Genomic DNA, 19762 nt, shown 5'->3' on the forward strand with positions numbered 1-19762 from the left:
CCTCACCCAATAAGTCCATCCTCGATCAATTCCAAATGGTGGTATTTACGGATGCGATTGGGCAAGGAGGGATTTCTCCTCATCACAGGACTCCGCACTGAAAAATGAGGATTTTACACCAAAGATCTGCTGAGCACCAACACTTGACTCTGGTGGACACTGGGTACGAATATATTCACGCTTTTTTACTGTAGCAAGTTAGCTTCTTCGTTCTTCTTTTTAAACATAGTCACTCTTTAGCTACCTGGGCCCTAGAATTGCCTTCCGCTCTATTGTTTTACATTTAGAAACCTATGCGGAACATGGTTTTAAAAGCCTCTCAGACATGTTTTGGTTAATTATTAAATATGTATAACGTGCTAATGTTTGTGTCAGATGGCTAGCCAGCAGTGGTGTCGTTAGAATACATTTTTATCATCAGAGCAAACAAAATGTCAGCCTTTATTAGACGGAAGGGTACGCATAAAGAAATCATTTGAGGGATTTCCTAGTGTACAACTATCTCTTCTATTCATTAATTTTGCATCTGCAGCAATGACAGCTTTGTGTCTCTCCACAGCCGTCCTTGATGTTCCTGTTTCTTTATCCCGTGCTGTCGTTTGTTTGTTTTGAGACTTCACTCAGACTCCTCTCTCTCCCCCGTCTTTCCTTTTCCCTGTAATACTCTTCTTTTAAGTCCTCTCTTCTCCTCCGAGTCCATCCCTTTGAAGAGATGAGATAGACGTCCACGCAGTTGCCTGAGTATGCGTCCCTGTGTGTGGCTCTGAAGACAGCCTCTCTGGCCACCGACGTGGCCTCCTCCACTGAGAGGTCCCATTCCACTCCTTGGTCCAAAATGGAGTAGGCGTAGGGTGATCCTGAGCCCACAGAGAAGACAGTTCCCTGTAGACGAGTGCCATCACTGCACACGTAGTACAGACTGGGTCCAGAGAAGCTGCTTCGAACACCAGCAGAGGCCTTTGGAGCGCTAGTCCCAGGACCGCCATCGACGGGCGTTCTGAAATGGGACACCTGAGGCTTCATTGATCCTGAATGCATGCTTGCGTTAGCCTTTCCACTTGTGTCTCCACCTGTTCCATCCCAGCCACACAGCGTGGCAGCCACACACAGCTCAGTTCCTTTAAATGGATGCAGCATGTGGGAAAACAACTTTGCCGCTCCTCTCGTAGACAGCCGTCGGCCGTGGCGGAGTTGGTAAAGCCGCAGTTCACGGGCCAGGATTCGTTTCCAGAGGACACAGTCGGCTGAAGTCCCTGACGTGGTCCCCACCAAGTGGCTGTGAATGGGCAGTATCTTCTGCGAGGCCGGACACGCCACGAGCCCGGAGCAGCTCGAACGCGTGTCTGCGGCGGCCAGCACGCCGCCCTGAAATATGAAAGCCAGCGTGGTCGTCCCATGAGACAGGGGAAAAGGAAGAGGAACAGATGGAGAGGAGGCCAGAGGAAGAGTGCTGGGCAGTGCGAGGAATGGCGCGATGGAGTCGGGGGACGAGATCATGCTGGGGCTCCGGGCTGTGTTGATTTGCCCAAACTCCAGTGGATTTTTACCCAAGTAATCTGGAACAGGCGTATAAAACTCAAACAGACTTGTGCTATTTCTCAAGGGTAAACCTAGCGCTTCCCGACAACCCGGCCCTTTCATTAAAGACACCGACGAACCCTCATCGGTGTCCAAAAACGTCTGTAAATGGCAAAAGTCCTGCAACGCCATTGAAATAAATCAAAACTTTTTCCTCCTTTCGCCTCAGCCCTTGAGAGAAACGTCAGATACCAGCAGCTGCGGCTTTATATAGACAACAGGAGAACATTCCTGTGCATGTGGTAACAGGAAAAGAGCATATCGCATCATCATCGTTTTCTGATCCATCATTCCCTTTCCTTTAAAGCATCTACAGTAGCCCATGGGTAATTAATTTTGGTTGCGATATCAGGTTGTTTCTCAGATCAGATGTCTTCAAAGGCTTGCGTGGGAGGAGGCCATGGAGGACGCCGGGTGATGGCAAGGCCTGGGCTCCAGCACATCAAATTAAGTTAGACTGCGAGCTTTGATGCGTCGCTTCCTTGGAAAGTTTCCTATTAGATGCAGGAATAATACGTCTCAGACACCTTCTTTTTTTCCCCCCAACACACTAGAGAGTCGTTGAAGTCGAGCCCAGGAGGTGGTGTGGCTCTTTAAACCAAGATTATGCAAACTGCCGAACTTGAAACACAAGAATGTCAGGTCAATCAGCATAGCACAAGGGCGTACGCTCGCAGCCACCTGATGGGAACGCACAGCTTCTAAACACACATGTTGAGTGGCGCGGATTTATTAAAGCCGCCTAGTTTATTCTCTGTTAACTTGCACAAGTCAAAATGGTCTTAGGCCACATTTATGTTTCCACGGCCGCGATTGTAATGGTAAGAAGATCAACGCTTTTTTATTATAATGAGCTGTTTGTCATGAGTTTGGTGTAAAAGGTAAATTGCACGGAGACACAATTAGAGAGCAGCCTCAGATGTTTCTGGAAACCGTAGACAGAGTGTTAGTATTTCCTTTGCCAGATGGCCAGAAACACAATTTCATTAATACAAACCGCCTCCTAACTATTAAACCAATGACAGCTGTTTGCAGATATGTAAATGTTAAAGAAAAAGTGAGGAAGTTAACAACTGGACTCACATTAAGTTTTATTAATGCTCGTCTTTTAGTCTCAGCCTTTGCACAGGCGAAAACACAGCACTTTGAGCCCCTTATTAATTGTCAGCTAGGGGCATTCTAATAAAATGTCAAACTGCATCCACGCTTATGGGGGGACAACCATATTCTCAGCTGATTTATTACCTCAACATACTGCTGTAATTAGCATATAGCACCAGCCCTGGGTTTGACTTATTTTGCAGTGCCGCATTATGCCCATTCTGCAAATTATTATGCAATTGGTAACAAGAGCTGCTGTAACTCCAAACTGTATTCTACAAGTGATTGATTGAAGGTGCTGGGCTACAAACTGCAAGTGCACGGACGGATTTAACAGAACGGCCCATCAAAGAACTGGACGTCAAACGCTCATCTTATATTACAGTAAAATCAATCCGTGTCTAATTAATGATGCTAATCGGTAACAGGGGAAATGAATCTTTATCCGTGTCTACATGCAGTAAAGTGGACCGTTTCATGTTGTAGACAGTCCTCTCCAGAAGCCCCGCGGCTGAATCCGTGCCCCATAAATCAGTGCCAGCCTGTTTGTCTGTCTTGTTTGTGATTCACTCACTAGACGTGGATTCTATTTTCTCCTTTGGACTCTTTTTTTTTAATTTGCCTTCTTACTCCCTTTGAGTGTGTTTGTGTAATTGCCTAGAGTCTGACATCAGACCATTTCTCATGCAGGACAACCTGTGTTTTCAGAGCTTTTTTAAAAAAAATAAAAAATAGTGGATTCATTTATTTCATGTCATGCATCGAGCTAACACACTTAAAATGTATATAGTCGTGATTTAGTCCTGACCCTGAAAAATAACAAAATAATACAGCGCTCTACAAAAGATCTTAGCCTCCTCCTGGGGGACCCCAATAAAGGGCTGCTTCTGGTAGCAATGGAATGGTTTGTTAACACTTGCTGCCCCCCAAAAAACTCAAATGTTCTTTTTTACTCCTGTTCATCTTAGCTATGAAATGTTAAAATAAAAACATTTTCTTAACATTCATTTAATTCTATATATCTATCTTTCACCCAGGGACTGTGTGTCTCCCAACAAACCGTTTCATCTGCCTGGGCCCGGACCGGAGAGAGCACACCTGATAATTATATAGGCTTCCAATCAGTTCCTGACAGAGTGGCAGACGGCTCATTGGTCCGTCTGCGCTATCGGTGCTCCAGGCCCTGTCGGCTGCGACTGGAGGTGGTGGTGCCCACATTAAGGAAGACAGATTTAGTGGTTTTCAGGAGGAAATGGGCGTGCAGCATAGCCCGAGTCTACAGGGTCCAGCAGGTACGGCTCAGATGGCCCCTGCCTATTTTCCATCAAAACAACTTTATCAGAAGGAGCATTTTGGATGCCCGCAGTGTGACATTTCGTGCTTGGTTAGACCACCGTAATGAATCTGGGACGTACCACAAGTCCTTGTGGAGGATTTGCAGAGTTCTGCAGCTTAAATCATTAGCACGGCATCCAGCTCAACGCTCCAGTGTGTGCCTGTCGTGGCCAGCTCAGCTCAAGTGGAACATGACCAGAAACACAATTCTTCCCTGTGCACACGAGTCTGGTCAGACCATTAATCACTAATCATTAATATGAAATCTAATCTTCGTTAGCAGAACGTTCTAATGGCTTCTGTTGCTTTTTGACCTGTGTACAGGCATGGTTGATATGCTGAAGTTCCCGCTGGCAAGCAGCGGCGAGAACTTTGGAGTGGTCCGTAGATTCCAGCCTTTTATTGACAGAAATCTGGAGAGAGCTCGTGTTCGTGCTGTGACACGACCCAGGTCAGTTTAACACATTGATGCATCCTCTAGTTGCTGTTAGCAAGAGCTTCGTCTCAATAAAACATGAACACAAAGAGCAAGTACGTGTAATACACATTTTTTGTTCTCAAATTGGGATAATAGAAGGTTGTATGATGAATAAACCTTGAACCTAAAAGAAGCTTTTATGCTAAATATTAAATTTTTTTGGTGGTACTACAAAAGAAAAACTTTTTCCTGTTATTTTAGGTTTCGCGCTCTTGCACGACTGCGTGTCGCTTTCAAAGATTTATTTGATTTCTTTATTTCATACATTTAAATTTAAATGGGCCTTTAAACTCAGCGGAATGCATGAAATAACAGGGTGAAGGCTTCTTCTACAGACAATCCACTAAAATAGATATTTCAAGCACAAACGTGAATGGCCTGAAACAGGTGGGAGTAAAACAGTATTACCAACAGGACTGTTCCTCCGGGAACTTTTGTATTATCTGGAGGTCTTGACTCATAAATCAGAGTAAGAAAACACAGAGCGGCACCCACATGCGTCTCATTTCAAGGGAGGGGGAGTTTACTGGGTGACCCGGAAATGATTCACACGTCTAGGAATCCGATGGCTCGTGGAATAAATGAAATGATCTATTTTTGATGAAAAGAGTAGAGCCCCAGGCCACCCTGTTGTATTATAGATACCAAGGAGAGCATTTTTATTTTTTTTTATTATTTATAGTATTTGCTTGTCCTGTCCTGTTTTCCGGGGCTTTTTCCTGAATTCACTGACCTCCTCAATTTGTTATTGGTTCCGTGCCTCTCGATCAGCAGCTCCAGCCTTGGCAGAACCCTCGTTTCATCAGTGCTTTGTGTTGCTGTTAGCAAGTTAGCAGGCCACAGGTGACGCATGCGACCCTGATGAGTTCCCTCTCAGTGCCAGCTGATGCTTTAAATCGCCGCTCTTTCGCTTTTACTTCAGGGTCGTTTACAAGCTTCCCAACACGTCTTCACCTGAGCATATAAGCGTCGTATTTACAGGCAGTGACAGACGCCGAGGTCAGTCATTTGTAGCGGATGGAGCTGTGTTTTGAATTCAGCCGCACGCCTCATTGGCTCAAGGAATGATTCCTCAAATGTCGTTTTCTCGCTTGGTTTTCAGCGTCGCGTTATCGGTGTGGATCTACCTGCTGGAATGGTGTCACCAGAAGCTGTGCGGGATCATCCATCATCTCGATAGGAACGACTCTTACGAGTCTGTCCTGATGCAGCTCACAGACGCAGGTGGGTCACGGCAGCCTGGGCGCGCACCTGATGCCACCTGAGAGGATTAGCTTGACGGCGCCCTGAGATGACTGTCAGCGGTGATGTGTGTTTTGCGAGACGGCGGAACAGACTGTGTGATGTATTAATAAAGAGAGTTGCATCTGCTGTGGTGAAATATACAAGTGCCGCATCTCCCTCGTAGGGGACGTCATAATTCAGGCACGCCTGGCGAGAGGAGAAGATGAAGCTTTCCGAACCAGCCTGCACTTACCCCTGAGGAAATGGATTAGACTAGACTGTTACATACAGGACTCCAAGGTAGAGAACTCTGTGTGCTCCTCTGGGTGTCAGAATTGGGGTGGGGAAGGACCTCAGGCAACAGATTTTAGTCTTTTTGTCTCATGAGTTTGCTCCACTGCCCTCGCTCTGTGAGGTCAGAGCTCCTGCAGGAACAGCTGTAACATCCTAAAAGATGTTTGTTTTCCAGCTGGCAAATGCAGCCCCCACTGCAATTTGGAGCTGTTTGCAGCTGAGTGCTTTTTATGTGCGTGCATCTTTCTCAGCTCATGCATTATTACGTGTGCGTCTTACTCTCAGGTGCTGCTGGATGCCACGTGGGACGGTGACATCCACAGATATGTATATATGTATGATACTGGGCTTTTTGTATTTTTGCACCTTTTCTTAACAAAAGTCTGTGGAAACGCTACAAAACACATGTCGGAGATAAATGATGCAGTGATCAGGAGTTCTGTGGTTTTGAATATCACAAAGGTTTCAAGACAGCGTCCGTTATGATGACACTGATGGGTACTTCGTGATCGGAGGAAGCAGGTTCGTACCAGGCATCCATGGATACTTTGGTCCCACCAAGTACTATCGGTTCGGAATTAAAGAGGTATTTCCTGATTTAGTTGTTTAGACTTTAGATGTTTGGATATATTTAGTTGGAATTCACAGATGGGACCGCCATAGGTACGAAACCCCCTGCCGAATTTACACAAACTGGATGGGACCCATCAGGAGTGTCAGGAAATGGAGCAGCTTACGGCTGCTTTTCTTGGAGCAGTAACAGAGAGTGTCCGCCAGTCACGCATGGATGAAGGTGAAACAGGCGCTGAAACAGGCGTTGCAGCCATTCTATTGTGTTCAGGCTAATAGCTCTATGAAAAGGCTGCTGCTAAACAGGTTTTACGTTTAACTCTGCCAGGCGTCTGTGTAACGCAGTTCCTCAAACTGTGGACTCAGTTTGGAAAGAACGTCAGCCCACAACCCTGGACCTGGGAACAGCAGCTTCAGTACAGAACTCTCTTTAATGTCTTGCAAACACAGCAGGAGGAGATCAAAGCAGGTGCCACTGTGTGTGTGTGTGTGTGTGTGTGTGTGTGTGTGTGTGTGTGTGTGTGTGTGTGTGTGTGTGTGTGTGTGGTATATATTGTTTTCGCTGTCTGTATACATCACATCTGAATTTACAGACATTCACCCCTCCATCATCCACCCACAGGGACTTTGACAAAGAAGCAGCTCAGACATATATTGTTTGAGGAGGCAGTTGATGCAATCTTCACTGCGGATCAGGCAGAAAATAAGATCTCTTCCAGATCTAGGGCTCTACTGCAGGCATCCTCCTGCTTTGGGAATCACCAGGCATCCCTCCTTTTGGCAACTATCCACCTCTCGGGCCTAAGACAGGAAGTTGACCAAGAACAGGTAGAGCCGGCAGCTTTTTAGGATGGACTTTTTCCTCATATCTGTGTGATGTCTGTGTGTACTGTATGTTTAAGGGTCACGTCTACAGTTTGATCGGTGCAGCGGGTGACGACCGCTTTGCCCTCATGCACGCGGGGTACAAGCACACACAAGGAATTGATGGCTTTCCAAAAGACTTGGCTATGGCCTACAGCTACTATTCCAATGCTGGGGCACAGAGCAGCGCTGACAGTTTCAGGGTACACGAAAAGACGGTATGTAACTAATGTAACGACCTGTGTTATTAGTCTTTAAGGGTGACATCGCGGCTTATTCCTGCAAGCGGCCCAAAAAGGCTTTGTCCAACTTTGGTGCTTACTGTGGTTTATTTCAGTGCTTCGATTTGTTGCTACAATGAATTCTGTTGATTAGATATTCATACAATACTTTTATCATTTTCATTCAAATTAGTAGCAAGATGGTAAACACAAATCCTGCATGATAGAGAGGTTGGAGCGCACCCACAATATAAAATGCATTCCTGAGCCCCTTACACTAAGATAAATGATCACAACTAAACTAACCAACTAACCAAAATAAATGCACTTTATCAAAATGTCCTCGCTTTGCTAGTGAAATGAGTGTTAGACAATGTTACATCTGTAAACATGATTCTGAATGTGTGATTGACTCCTGTTGGTCCAGGCATGCGACAACATTATTGGGATTGTTATTTTAAATTCATTAATTGAATCAAATTGTTGGTTGTTATTATTGAATAGGACTCCGCTGATAAGCAGAAGGAAATAAGAGGACTTTTTCCCCCTGTTGATTGCTGTTTATTTACATAAGCGCCATCACTTCAGGGAGGGTTCATCAAAACACTGAAGGAATATATTGAAGTCTTGAATAAGCTGCAGCGACGGAGAAAAGAGTCATTGTGAGATTTGTTTGTAAAAACCATCAAACTCTGTTACAAGAAAATAAATCAATCTCGTTCCAGTCCAGCAGGCCGTTAATTACTGCCCAGATAACCTATTTACAATCAACTCCTCCTAAGACTCTACAAAGTTGCAGATAATGACAAAATGTCCTGCCAGAATTAAAGCTGTGTTCTTCTGTGTGTCCAATGATTGCACGGCCCAGATGGTAAACGCGCGTCAGTTATACGCAGTCTTGTTCTATCAATACAGAAGAAATGTTGTTTCTGTCCGTCAATGCTCATCCAACCACGCGCCTCACCTGTGACAATCGCCAACCTGAGTCCGACAAATGACAGCATCTCTATTAACGTTCGCGCCGATGCAGCTGAACTGGTGGACCCACGGTCCTCCCACGCCACCCAGCAAAGTCTTTTCACACATTATGACACAAAATAGAGCCAAATATGCCTCTGAAGTGATCATTAGCAAGGATCCCACATCACTCAACAAGGATCCTTCCACCTTGGTACAAAACTTGAAACTGGTTAACAGAGCGCCAAAGGAAGAGAAGCTGCCGGCATGAATTCTAATGTAACCTTTAGCTTTATCATTTGGACTTGGTGCGTTCATTCGCATGTATGGTTTTAATGCCATGTGTTTTTATGGGAAATGCCACACTTAAAATATGTTCCCTGTACAGCAGCACAACCTCGAACACATCTACCTGAGCGAGGAAGGTCTCACCAGCCTCGATGTCGTGAACAACGATGTCTTTGAGTATCTAAAGTTCCAAGCAGAGCGCGGCGACATCGAGTCTCAGGTAAGTTCACGTCTCTGTTAGTTCCATTGGGCAGCTGTCAGAGCAGGTAAATAACGTCTGTTTAATCCAGAAACATCTGGCGACAATGATGTACTGGGGTCGACACGGAGTTTCTAAAGACCCAGTCGGTGCGCTGAGGTGGTTTGAAAAAAGCGCTCTGCAGATGAAGGACGCGTCGGCGGTGTACGACTACTCCATCCTGCTGATGAAGGTGCCGTGAGGAATAAAAGCTCCGCTTATATCACAGTGGAACCGAGCTCTGGATATGCTGTCTGTGTTTCTGACAGTTATTGACTGACTGACTGACTGATGCTGATTTCTTAAGGGCCTGGGAGTGAAACGGAACTACACCCGAGGTCTTCGACTGATGGAGAAAGCCGCAGCAATGGTGTGTGTGTGTGTGTGTGTGTGCGTAATCCTCGTAATCATTTCAGTGTGTACCGCATGTGTCTTTTTTAAACTGCTGTTTGTTGGTTCGCTTTAGGGCTCAATTAATGCCTTGAATGGTTTGGGCTGGTACCACGGGATTATACGGAAAGACCACGAAAATGCCGTGAAATACTTCGAACGAGCGGCACTAAACGGGAGCAGTGATGCCATGTTCAACCTGGGAATTTATCATGCCAGCGGAAAAAATCCCAATAGCCCATTTAGAAATGAGGTCTGCCTCCCTCTCACGCCGCCAGTGGCCGATCAGGTGCAATCTATGACCCCATATATTTCCTTAACGGTCCACAGACAGCTGCGTTCCAGCAGTTCCTGAATGCATCTCGACTTGGACACGTGGGCGCCTCGGTGGAGGTGGCGTGGTACCTTTCCACAGGAAACCTGGAAGGCGTGTCTCAGGATGTGGAGAGGGCGGTCATGTGAGCGGCTTTCATTAACTCCATTAATGGATTTATCCTGGCCTGTTGCATTGCCCCCCCCCGGCGCAGGCATCTAAATTCAGTGACAGCGGCTCATTTAACGGCCGAAGCCAGTATTTGCATATTTGAAATGAGTCCCTGTCTTATTGCCTCAGTCAACATTTAGCTTCTGATAGTTATGAATTCAGAGCCTCTCGCGGGCTTTTGTGTAGACTTCATCATTGAGATCGTGTTCAATAATTTACTCTTTATGTTCTGGAATTCTTTTAGATTGCTAAAACGTGTCTGTGAGCTGAATGGACATCTTGGATTTATGATCAAAGAGGCGCTTAATGCTTACCTCCAGGGCTCTTGGTAGGGACATTCATTTTAATTACTTTTCAATTGCCCTTGCTGCTTTATTTTTTTTCCTGCTCTTTGCTAACATCTCCATCCGTTCACACATAAATTATGGTGTGGGTTTTTTTGCACAGGCAGCGGGCATTGGTGAAGTATGCCTTGGCAGCTGAAAGCGGACTGAATTTGGCCCAGATCAATGCAGCACATTTATGCGAGGTAAATGGATGTGGTTAACCCTCAACCAAGAAAATCTCTCAGTCGGATTTGTCAGAGCGTGTGGAAATGTTTGTCTAATTCTGGAGCCAACTGTACCCCTTAAACTCCCGTCATGTGCTGAGAAATGGAAAAGCAAACCAGGTGGCAGCTGATAACCTTCGGCACTGTTCCGCTTTCTCTATCCCACCGCAGGAAGCGCATGTTAGTCAGGATTGTGGGTGGAGGTACCATAACCACTCCATATTAAACTATGATCCCCATCCATCTGGTGAGTTCCCCTCGTTTCATTTTGCTTTAACCTCTCTCTTTGCTGTCTGGCTGATCAGCACAAAGCATTTATCTTCCTCCGTAGCGCTGCTGAAAATGGGTGACTACTACCGCGACTTATCCTCCAGGACAGGAGTAGACTCATTATCCTTGCTTGGCCAGGCCATATTGATGTATAGCAGAGCAGCTGCAGCAGGAAGCCCTCAGGTGACAGATTTACTCCAGCTGTAATCTCATCTTCCTATGATAAACTCAATTAAGCTTCCACGGACGGAGGCCCGCGCAATAAAAAACAACAAACAGCGTTATGCAGTGTTATTATGTGGAGTCTTTGCCAGTGAGTGGTTTTATTTTCCGCACGGATCCGCAGGGTCTGTACAACGTGGTCGACCTGGTGGAGCGAGGGCACGTTCTTCCGGGGAGCGCCCGCAGCTGGTTTAATGTGTCCCGCCTGGATAACCAGGACGTTGTGGTGGAGAAGATCCTAAAAAGGTGCTCGATCAGAAAATATCGTAGTAAGAGAAAAGGAATGGGGTAACTACATCAATGACTCTAACAGGGCCAAACTTAGGGCTGACCTGGAAAAAAGGACCTGGACCCCATGTCTGGACCTTTCCTACAAATGATATTAATCGCGTGTCTTGGTTGTATTTGTCTCATTGTAATGAGAATCTAAACCTATGATGTTGGAGGCCCGTCACGTAAAGAAAAATGACGATTGAATTTAGGGCTTTAAATAAAAATCTCCATTCTCATTAGTTGGGTTTTTCCCATCGTATCAACGATCACCACGTTAGCGTATCCAGGTGAGGAATTCCCAACCATCACCACCAACACCTTTATAGTATAGTTTTTAATCTTCAATTTGTATTTATGGATTTGCATTTACAGAAGAGAGCAGAGTTAAGCTAAAATATGCTGTTATTACTACTCATTATATCACGTACTTCTGTTCCTTCAGATGTGTGCAAACCGAGGATGAGGAACTAATAACTCCCTGCTCTGTAGCTCTGCTCAGGGTTCAGATGAGAAAAGCCTTGAGGAGAATGACACAGAAGAGTGCACAGCTCGTCTTGGTAAGCATAAGGCTTAAAGAAGAAAAGAAGCGGGGCTGCGCTCCTACAGTCCTTTGATACCGCAGCTAAATTCAATAATTGAAACGTGTGAAAGTGCAAGTGTGACTCATTCTGAATAAGATATTATAGAGGCTATAGGATACTACATTCAGACTAATTCAAATCGCTCTCATTCCTCTGCAGGCATACGCAGCTCTTCTTTCTGTGGGTGTAATTAGCGTCACTATTCCGTTACAAAACTGTCTCGGTAAGTCCGCTCGGCACCTACTTGCATGAATTTACCACTAGATGGTGAAACCTCCTCACGCATTAGCTCGCTTTGTCACACGCTCGCCTCAGAAGATCTGTGTAATCACATGTTTCTCCATGAGCTTTTTATCACTCCCCTCCTGTGATTGCTGCAGAGCGAGCCGTGCGACGGCGGGCGAGGGCGTCCTCCGTCAGAGAAGGTGGCAGCGACTTGAATAGAGAGCAGGATGGCGTCACGGGAGGGGGCCACGGGACGCTGAGGGCTCGCTGGGTTAGCATCCTCAACAGGGAGCAGAGGCTGCAGCAGATAGGAGACGTGGCTGTGACTCTGTCCGGTGTGTGTCTGTGCGCTTTCTGGACCACGCTCCTCTATCATCTCTTATGAGGACCCCCCCCCATCCCAGTGACCCAGTAGCCAGCAGAAGCTCCACACGTCCCCTAGCGAGTCGTTCGGAAGCATCAGGAGCGCTGATGTGCTTGCAAGTTTGCTGCTTTGCTCTCAGACTTGAGATAATGTTTCTGCATTTCATTCTTCTTTTGGTGAGAAACTAGATTTAGGCAAAAAAAAAAAGAACAAAGGTCACGCGCTGCTCTTGCTGAGTCTCAGAGTCGACGGGTTCTCGTGAATATGGTGCAAAGGGGATGACGGCGACACTGGGATGGACCAGAATCTGTTCTAATAGGTCAACTATTAAGACTTGTTCTTTGGCCTATCAGTGACATATTGATAATAGGTGTCTCACGTGAGGGTGGACATGGGACAGCAGCATGTAGGGACATTTAAACAGGTTGTCCAAGGCCAGAGGGTGTAGATTTAGCCTCTGCCTGGGCAGGTGCTCCTGTTCAATAAAGATAAAACCCTATCAGTTTTAACCATCTCTAGGAGAGATAACAGGTGAGAAGGATTAGTCGCCATAGCAACAAAGGAAACCGATTAATCTAAACGCGATGCCCCTCTTGTTCTTACAGATGACATATTAGGCACCATTGCCGGGGGAGTTTTCTGTCCACGTTGCTCACAAATGTGAGCTATTTGTAGGTCTTCAGTGATTCCCAGCTGCGGGCGACTGCGGCTGCTGTGCAGTTCAGAGCAGCGGGTGTTGTTGCCGGCCTCTCCGTGGAGCTGTCATTAGTTAAATACGGAGTTCTTCAGTGTAAACAGCACCGCACGGAGCTCCTCACTTTAGAATCAAGGCTCTATAATTTGGGGATTGACTAATGATCCCTCTCTTCTCCGTATCTCTTTCTTTAAGGGCGCATGTCACCAGGGCAAAAACAATGCATATTTTTACACACGTGCACGTCTGTCGTTTCGTGACCGTCGCTATTTTTGTATTGAATTTATATTGTGAAGACGTATTTATTTAAGATTTTAAGGTTGAATTACTGTTTAAAACATCGATATTGTACATTAAAGATGTCAAAAAGGAACCGTTCCACCTTTTTCAAAACCTTTTTCACAAGATGTGTTGTGGTGCGCGCTATTGGACAGCTTAGTATGACATTATTACAACGTAATACCTTTTCCAACAATCACCTGTTAACCCAATAATTTACTGTGGACCAGCCTGAAGTTTGTCATCAGCAACGTGTGCAGCATATTTTCGGCGTGAACAAGAATTTTACATAATGTTTGATTATAATGTGACAGTAATGAGCTGATAACACATTAGCTGATGTTGTGCAGTTGTTCCCGATGAACTTTGACCAGCCTCATTACACCGTGAAGCTCAACATGGACTTTCGCAGCGTTCAATCCTCTCCAGCTGCATTTCCCTCACCACAGAAAAAGCTTTGTTATATTATCATTATTATTATTTACATTCCTGTGTGCAGAGGATGTGCTGGCGACACACAAATGCATGCACGCACATGCACAAACAATCTTTTTTTTCCCTCCAATTATTAAATGAGTGCAGATTAAATCCATTCCTTATCGTACCTCCCTGGACTTTGGCAAGGCCTGTGTCAAATATACCTGCAAACAGTCATTAATGTGAACACCAGCCATTGATTAGGGTGCCCATGTCCCAGTCTGACGCCTCCAAACTAAATAAAGTTATAACTTTTTATTTTTTTCATTTATTTGAAAGGGTTTATCAGAGTTCTTTTGCTCCGCACGGATTTAAAATGAAATCATCTGTGTTGTTACTGTAAAATGGGCTAAAAATACAGTAGTGTGTGTCTATAATTTGGATCAGATGATCGGAGAGTTCAAGAGTCCTTAGCTGTAGCTCAAAGATCGACGATGTGTGTGACGACAGCAGAACCTGGAAGATTCTTCTTCATCATCCTTGTCATCTTCTTCTTTTACTCTTATTATTGTCAGTAGTGCTTTTAAGGTCAGATGCTAAAACGAAATGCAAAACCAGCTACCAATTAAAGCGTTGAAGCAATGATGTCATCACCTGCACACACACACACACACACACACACGTGCTGCACAAACTAACAATTCAAATACATGCTGCCCTTTCATTTCGTATGAAGTCAAATGTTTTGGCAAAAAAAACCCCACAGAGTTCATGTGACGAATTGCATTAAAATGTCAAAACACAATAGCTCCTTAAAATGTGGTATTTAAATGAGTTTTTTCCCTTTTCTCTTGTTTGATCGCTATATCCCTTTCAGGGTCACAGGGAGGGTGCTGGGGCCTATCCCAGCAGGCAGGGATCCCCCTAAATGGGTGGTCAGCTCATCTCAGGGCCCTAGGTGAGGATATGGGAGTCGGCAGGTTGCTCAAGGGCACGTCGGTAGTGCTCTGAAGGTGTTTGCAGACTCATTGTAGTTCCAGGATGTTACCAGAGTTGCATTTTCTGCTCAACGTCATTTGTGTTTCGCCTCGGCTGATTCAGGATCAGCTAACCACGCACAATCTAAAAATGTCACTGGCTACATCGCAGCACAGAGCGTTCCTTCACAGGCCGCCCTGATGCGCTGAGCTCAGGCCGAGTGCGTCCGAGCGTCTGAGTGTGCACGCCAATCCTGGAGGGAGGCGCACGTGTCACCGTCGACGCTGCTTTGTCACCGTGACTCTTCCAGCAGGCAGCGATTTTCTGCATTCGAAATTTAAGGAGCGGGATTTTCCGTTCAATTAGGCCTGATTTGTTACTGTCACGCGCCCGTGCACGGCCCCTATTTTAGAACGCCGTGTGGTGTCTATGGGCTGTGCTTTTGCTGACCTCCGGGGGCGCTCTGCTGCGACGCCGCCCGTGGAGAGTGGAGGTTGTTAGCTTTGAGCAGGCGTCTGATGGTTGGGCACCCGCCCGTCATCCTCACAACCACTGACCAGATACCGCCGCGACCTTTAAGTGCTGAGTTTAAACCCCAGACCTCCCTCTGCCGTCCCTGCTCGCATCCAAACCTTCGGAGAAGAGCGAGTCACCCTGCACAAACTTCAGAAGAGTGAGCGCTGACTACTGGGGGTTCATTTTTGCAGATTTTTTGATATTCTTAGGTTTTTGTAAGGCATTTCTGAATTATTAAAGAGGAGAACAGGCTGGATGGAGCGAGTTTACGTGCAGCAGATGGTCTAAGAGCAGGAGTGACCCACTGAGGCTGGACCTCATACTCCTGCTTGTGAGGGTGAACAATTACTAAAAGGGTGAAATGTGTAGGGAAAGCGACATATTATCATCATAAATAAAAGCTTCCCGGCTTGTTATGTCTTTTTTTCTTACTAAATTGTCTAATATTAATTTCGTATCAGTGGTGGCTCGACTCCATTAAGTGTCCCAGCACAGCAGAGAGGACTTTGCCAAATGGAATGGTCATAAATTATTGAACCTCTGCGTTGCCTCTTCTGACGCATCATGAAACAAACACCAAAAATAAAAAACAAAACTCTGGCGACGCGGCGAGCGCGACCGTCCTACTCTACCAACCACGTATGAATGTTGTCACTCATTATTAGGCCTGCGTGGACCTTCACCCATCAGCAGCCATTGAATAAATGAGCCTCCAAGTTGCCGTAAAAACGATAATCAGACCATAAAACGCAGCAATAAACAGATTAACTGTGCTTTTTTATAAACATCTAATGATCTGGCTGGGAAGGAAGGAAGGAAGGAAGGAAGGAAGGAAGGAAGGAAGGAAGGAGGGAATAAAGGAAGGTTGGTTACTGTTATTTTCATTTTTGCATGCTAATTACAGAAACCCACAGCAACCACGCATCAGCGATGGCGAAGAAGGAAACATTTTACTACATTACTCAAAAAAATGAGGCTAAAGTCACCGGACCAAGGATGCTGCCATCAGAGTTCAGTCGCAAATCATTTCACTTTACGATGCTATGTTAAATCCCATAAGCGATCGAATTTATTCCTTTACTGCACAAATGTGACTAAAGAGACGAGCACATCAAGATGAACTTTCAAGTCTTAGCTGGCTACCAAATGCAACGTGCAAGCTCGGCGTCGCTAATGCTAACGCTCCTTGGTTCGCATCTCCCAAAGAAAACCTGATAAATCTGTATTATTATTTGTGTTTTATGAACTCTGACGGCCACGGGGCTGTGCACCAAGCTGAGGTCAGGCCTCACATGGAAAGTCCTGCGTGGGCGTTCAGGGCCTCGTATATCTAGTTTATGGTCTGTATACATTGGCCGTCACAGTTAATTATTGGCAGGTATAAAAGAGGATTGCCTTTGGCAAAGCGTGACATGAGTGTAACAGTAAAGAATAACACAGAACTACCTACCCGCTCATAGAGGCTGCTGTAAAATACCACATTTGTTCCAAGAATATAAGAAACAGAGGAATCGTAACCTGGTCAGTAAACATGATTCTTGCGTAACAACTAAGATTCACCTGAGAAGTACTTGTGGGAGCCTTTAATGATGTTAATTCTGAGTAATTGTCAGAGATTAATCATCTTTATCAGGCTTATCAGCCACTTCATGGTTGCCTCCTGGTCAGCGAGGTCAAAGATCCATCCCAGCTGTGGAGGTGGGGCTCAAGTCTCATTTCTCTGCAGGATTTAGTGGCTTAATGTGATCATGTTATCTTTACATCTAGCCAAAGCTGTAAATAAATAGTAAACAAATACACAAACATTATTATGTACCACCCAGAAGGCTTCAGAGCCGCTGTGTTAAACTGTTCTTTATTCTGCCATAATGATATCAGAACTTTTACTTTAATCAGGAATGTCTTATTTGATCTCTGCAGGTTAAGATTTCTATGAGTTTACAACATGATACGGTTGATAACGCCCTTTATGGCAGGCTGAGTGTGTGTGTTATAAACTTTGGTTGTTTTCCACGGGTGCATTTGTATTTGGTGTTTGTTTGTGTCATGTAAAGTTCTTGTCTTTAAGACTTTAGGAGTCCGGTTTTAGAACATAAAGAGATGGCGGGATGTTGCTTCCAGAGGATGGAGGCCACCGTGGGAACATCCAGCACACGTTGAAGCGACGGTGCGTTGAGGGTCAGACTGTAACGGGGGAATAAAGGGTTCTGCAGAAGAATCTATCCTCCATTTGTATCTGAATTCCAATCAGCCGTTATTCCCCTGCTGATGTCATTGTGAAGCCGTTTGACTGCCAACGCCACCAGCGCTGCTCGCCAAACCTTTGCCGATGAAGAATCCATTTGGACGGAGAGATAATTCCCAGGACACACACCCACACACACACCCACACACAAAGAGAAACCCAGAAGGAACCATAAGTCAGACTTCTTGCGACAGCATTTGTTCTGCAGCTTGGCTCCGCACGCTTTGCTGCATTTTATCACTTAATGTTTATCTTTGCATTCTTCTTCTGGTCTCCATCTGAAACGCTCGAGTTGTGTAACGACCCGATACGTGCGTGGGGCTCGGGCACAAATGTGACAAAATCCTAAAGCTGGGAAGATAAAATTGCATTACACTTTAGCTGAACTCATAATCCAACCTGGGCGACGCCACAATAACATTCTTCATAGTGTAAAAAAGAAAGAAAAGAGAGCAAGTGTGTGTGACATTTCTGGTAATTCAAATATTTTCCTCAGCAAAAGGCAGAGAAATAAGGAAGTGGAGTCTTGCTGTCAAACTATAACTTTTTAATGTCAACGTGTGTCATCGAATTAGTGCGCTGTCACCACGTCTCGCCTGCTAATGTGACTCAGGGAGAGAAAAGAACAGTTAAAAGTCCACACGGGTGGAACAACCTGAAACAATTAAATGTGAGACATCGTCAGGGTCAGAATTATTCAGTGTCGTGTGGGCGCGATGCCACCAAGAGTCCTCGTGTTTCCTGGTGTGTTCCTGGTGGTGGCAGGGGCAGGGGCAGGGGCAGGGGCAGGGGCAGGGGCAGCGGCAGGGGCAGGGGCAGGGGCAGGGGCAGGGGCAGGGGCAGGGGCAGGGGCAGGGGCAGGGGCAGCGTGGGTGGTGGCGTGGGAGGACACTGAGATTAGACAACATGGCCACACTGCTGTCGCGACAGCGAAGATGACGATGACGGTGCTGCCTGTGAGTGAGCAGCTCACTGGTCACACGGCTGATTTGAATTGTTTTAGCGTGAACATTTTAAAGGGCTGCAATTATTCTACTTCAACAGCTGGTGGTCAAAGCCAACTGCACAGAGATTAGAAAATAAATAGACACAGGTTTGACAATAAAAATCTATAATTCAAGAATATTCATCCTAAATTTCCTTTTCTTTTGTTGGTCGCATTTAAAATATCGTACTGACCCTCCATGAAATCTACAATGATAAGTTTATATTTACTGTCCATCACAATACAAAAATTAATAACAGGTGTATTTATTTTATGGGCATGCTTCATGGATTTGCATTTCTTATAAATAAAGAAGTAAAAGTATTTCACTTTCTTTCCATTTCAGAATTTAAAAAAGTGTTCTTCCCCAAGTTTCCTGGATGGTTTGGAACTGTAGAGGTCAAAATGAGGAGATAAAATTAAACTAAAATAAAAATAGCTTTTTTTTCTATTTATTAATCAATAAATAGAGAGCTGCATTTGAAAAAAAAACACACAGCAGATTGGTGCAGGTTTGTATTTATTCTCAGAAAAGGTGCTTGTATGTCCAGTGTGGTTTATTTTGAGGTTTACAAAAGTTTCCTTTGTCATGGCCTGACAAGTGACCCCCACGAAAGGTCATGAACCACAACCTGTCTATTTAAGCAACACTTCACTCTCTAAATCTGCCCAACCTGCACTTCAGATGTATTTGTTTAAAGATTTTACACCATGACAGCACAGGTGAGTGTAGCAGGCTGTTCCTCGTTAGCATCGTGTGAGGCTAATTTCATATCTCCACATATGAATGCGTTATTGACGTTTCTGTCCCTACCAGGCCGACTGTCTGCCTGAAGGAGGAAGCTATTACATTCTCAGAAGCAGCTTTTATATGGATCCTCCGTGGCCTATCGATCTCCACTCTGACCGCCGTTGACCTGCAGTTTTGTAGCGTTAGCCGGGATGTGAGCAGATCTATACTGTTGAGAACCAAAGGAATCTTATACTTCATCGATAAACTCTGGGTAAAGAACTTCTGCTCATAACAAGTGTGTGTTTTTAACAATAGTCAGACTTATGAGACCCTCCTTTACAAATAATAATTTCTTTATTAACATACATTTAACAATCTTAAATACTGAATAACAAATATTTGAAATGC

General features: G+C 45.2%; 2 protein-coding genes across 5 annotated transcripts; one reads left to right on the plus strand and one right to left on the minus strand.

Annotated features, from left to right (window-relative positions):
* Positions 1–530: 530 nt before the first annotated feature.
* LOC130528154 (proteasome subunit beta type-11-like) lies at positions 531–2220 on the minus strand. Its single transcript, XM_057037182.1, has one exon. The coding sequence runs from the start codon at positions 1708–1710 to the stop codon at positions 583–585; it is 1128 nt and encodes a 375-aa protein (XP_056893162.1). The 5' UTR covers positions 1711–2220; the 3' UTR covers positions 531–582.
* Positions 2221–2229: 9 nt separating this feature from the next.
* LOC130528151 (protein sel-1 homolog 3) lies at positions 2230–13574 on the plus strand. 4 transcript variants are annotated; one of them, XR_008951220.1, is made up of 24 exons: positions 2230–2399; positions 3717–4245; positions 4339–4465; positions 5595–5716; positions 5901–6016; positions 6296–6345; positions 6473–6596; positions 6674–6812; positions 6909–7049; positions 7203–7408; positions 7483–7662; positions 9011–9130; positions 9201–9341; positions 9456–9518; positions 9615–9791; positions 9869–9996; positions 10267–10350; positions 10470–10551; positions 10744–10819; positions 10904–11025; positions 11189–11310; positions 11578–11624; positions 11780–11894; positions 12078–12141. XR_008951220.1 is itself a non-coding variant. In XM_057037175.1 (24 exons), the coding sequence occupies exons 1-24, from the start codon at positions 2355–2357 to the stop codon at positions 12526–12528; spliced, it is 3303 nt and encodes a 1100-aa protein (XP_056893155.1). In that variant the 5' UTR covers positions 2230–2354; the 3' UTR covers positions 12529–13574. The 4 variants fall into 4 exon arrangements, 2 of the variants coding, with proteins under 2 accessions (XP_056893155.1, XP_056893156.1); XM_057037175.1 differs by lacking the exon at positions 11578–11624 and adding an exon at positions 12299–13574; XM_057037176.1 differs by lacking the exon at positions 11578–11624 and adding an exon at positions 12299–13574 and having other exon boundaries at positions 6674–6803.
* Positions 13575–19762: the final 6188 nt, after the last annotated feature.

Source organism: Takifugu flavidus, chromosome 7 (genome assembly GCF_003711565.1).
Source record: "Takifugu flavidus isolate HTHZ2018 chromosome 7, ASM371156v2, whole genome shotgun sequence".
In the NCBI taxonomy this organism is placed as follows: Eukaryota; Metazoa; Chordata; class Actinopteri; order Tetraodontiformes; family Tetraodontidae; genus Takifugu; species Takifugu flavidus.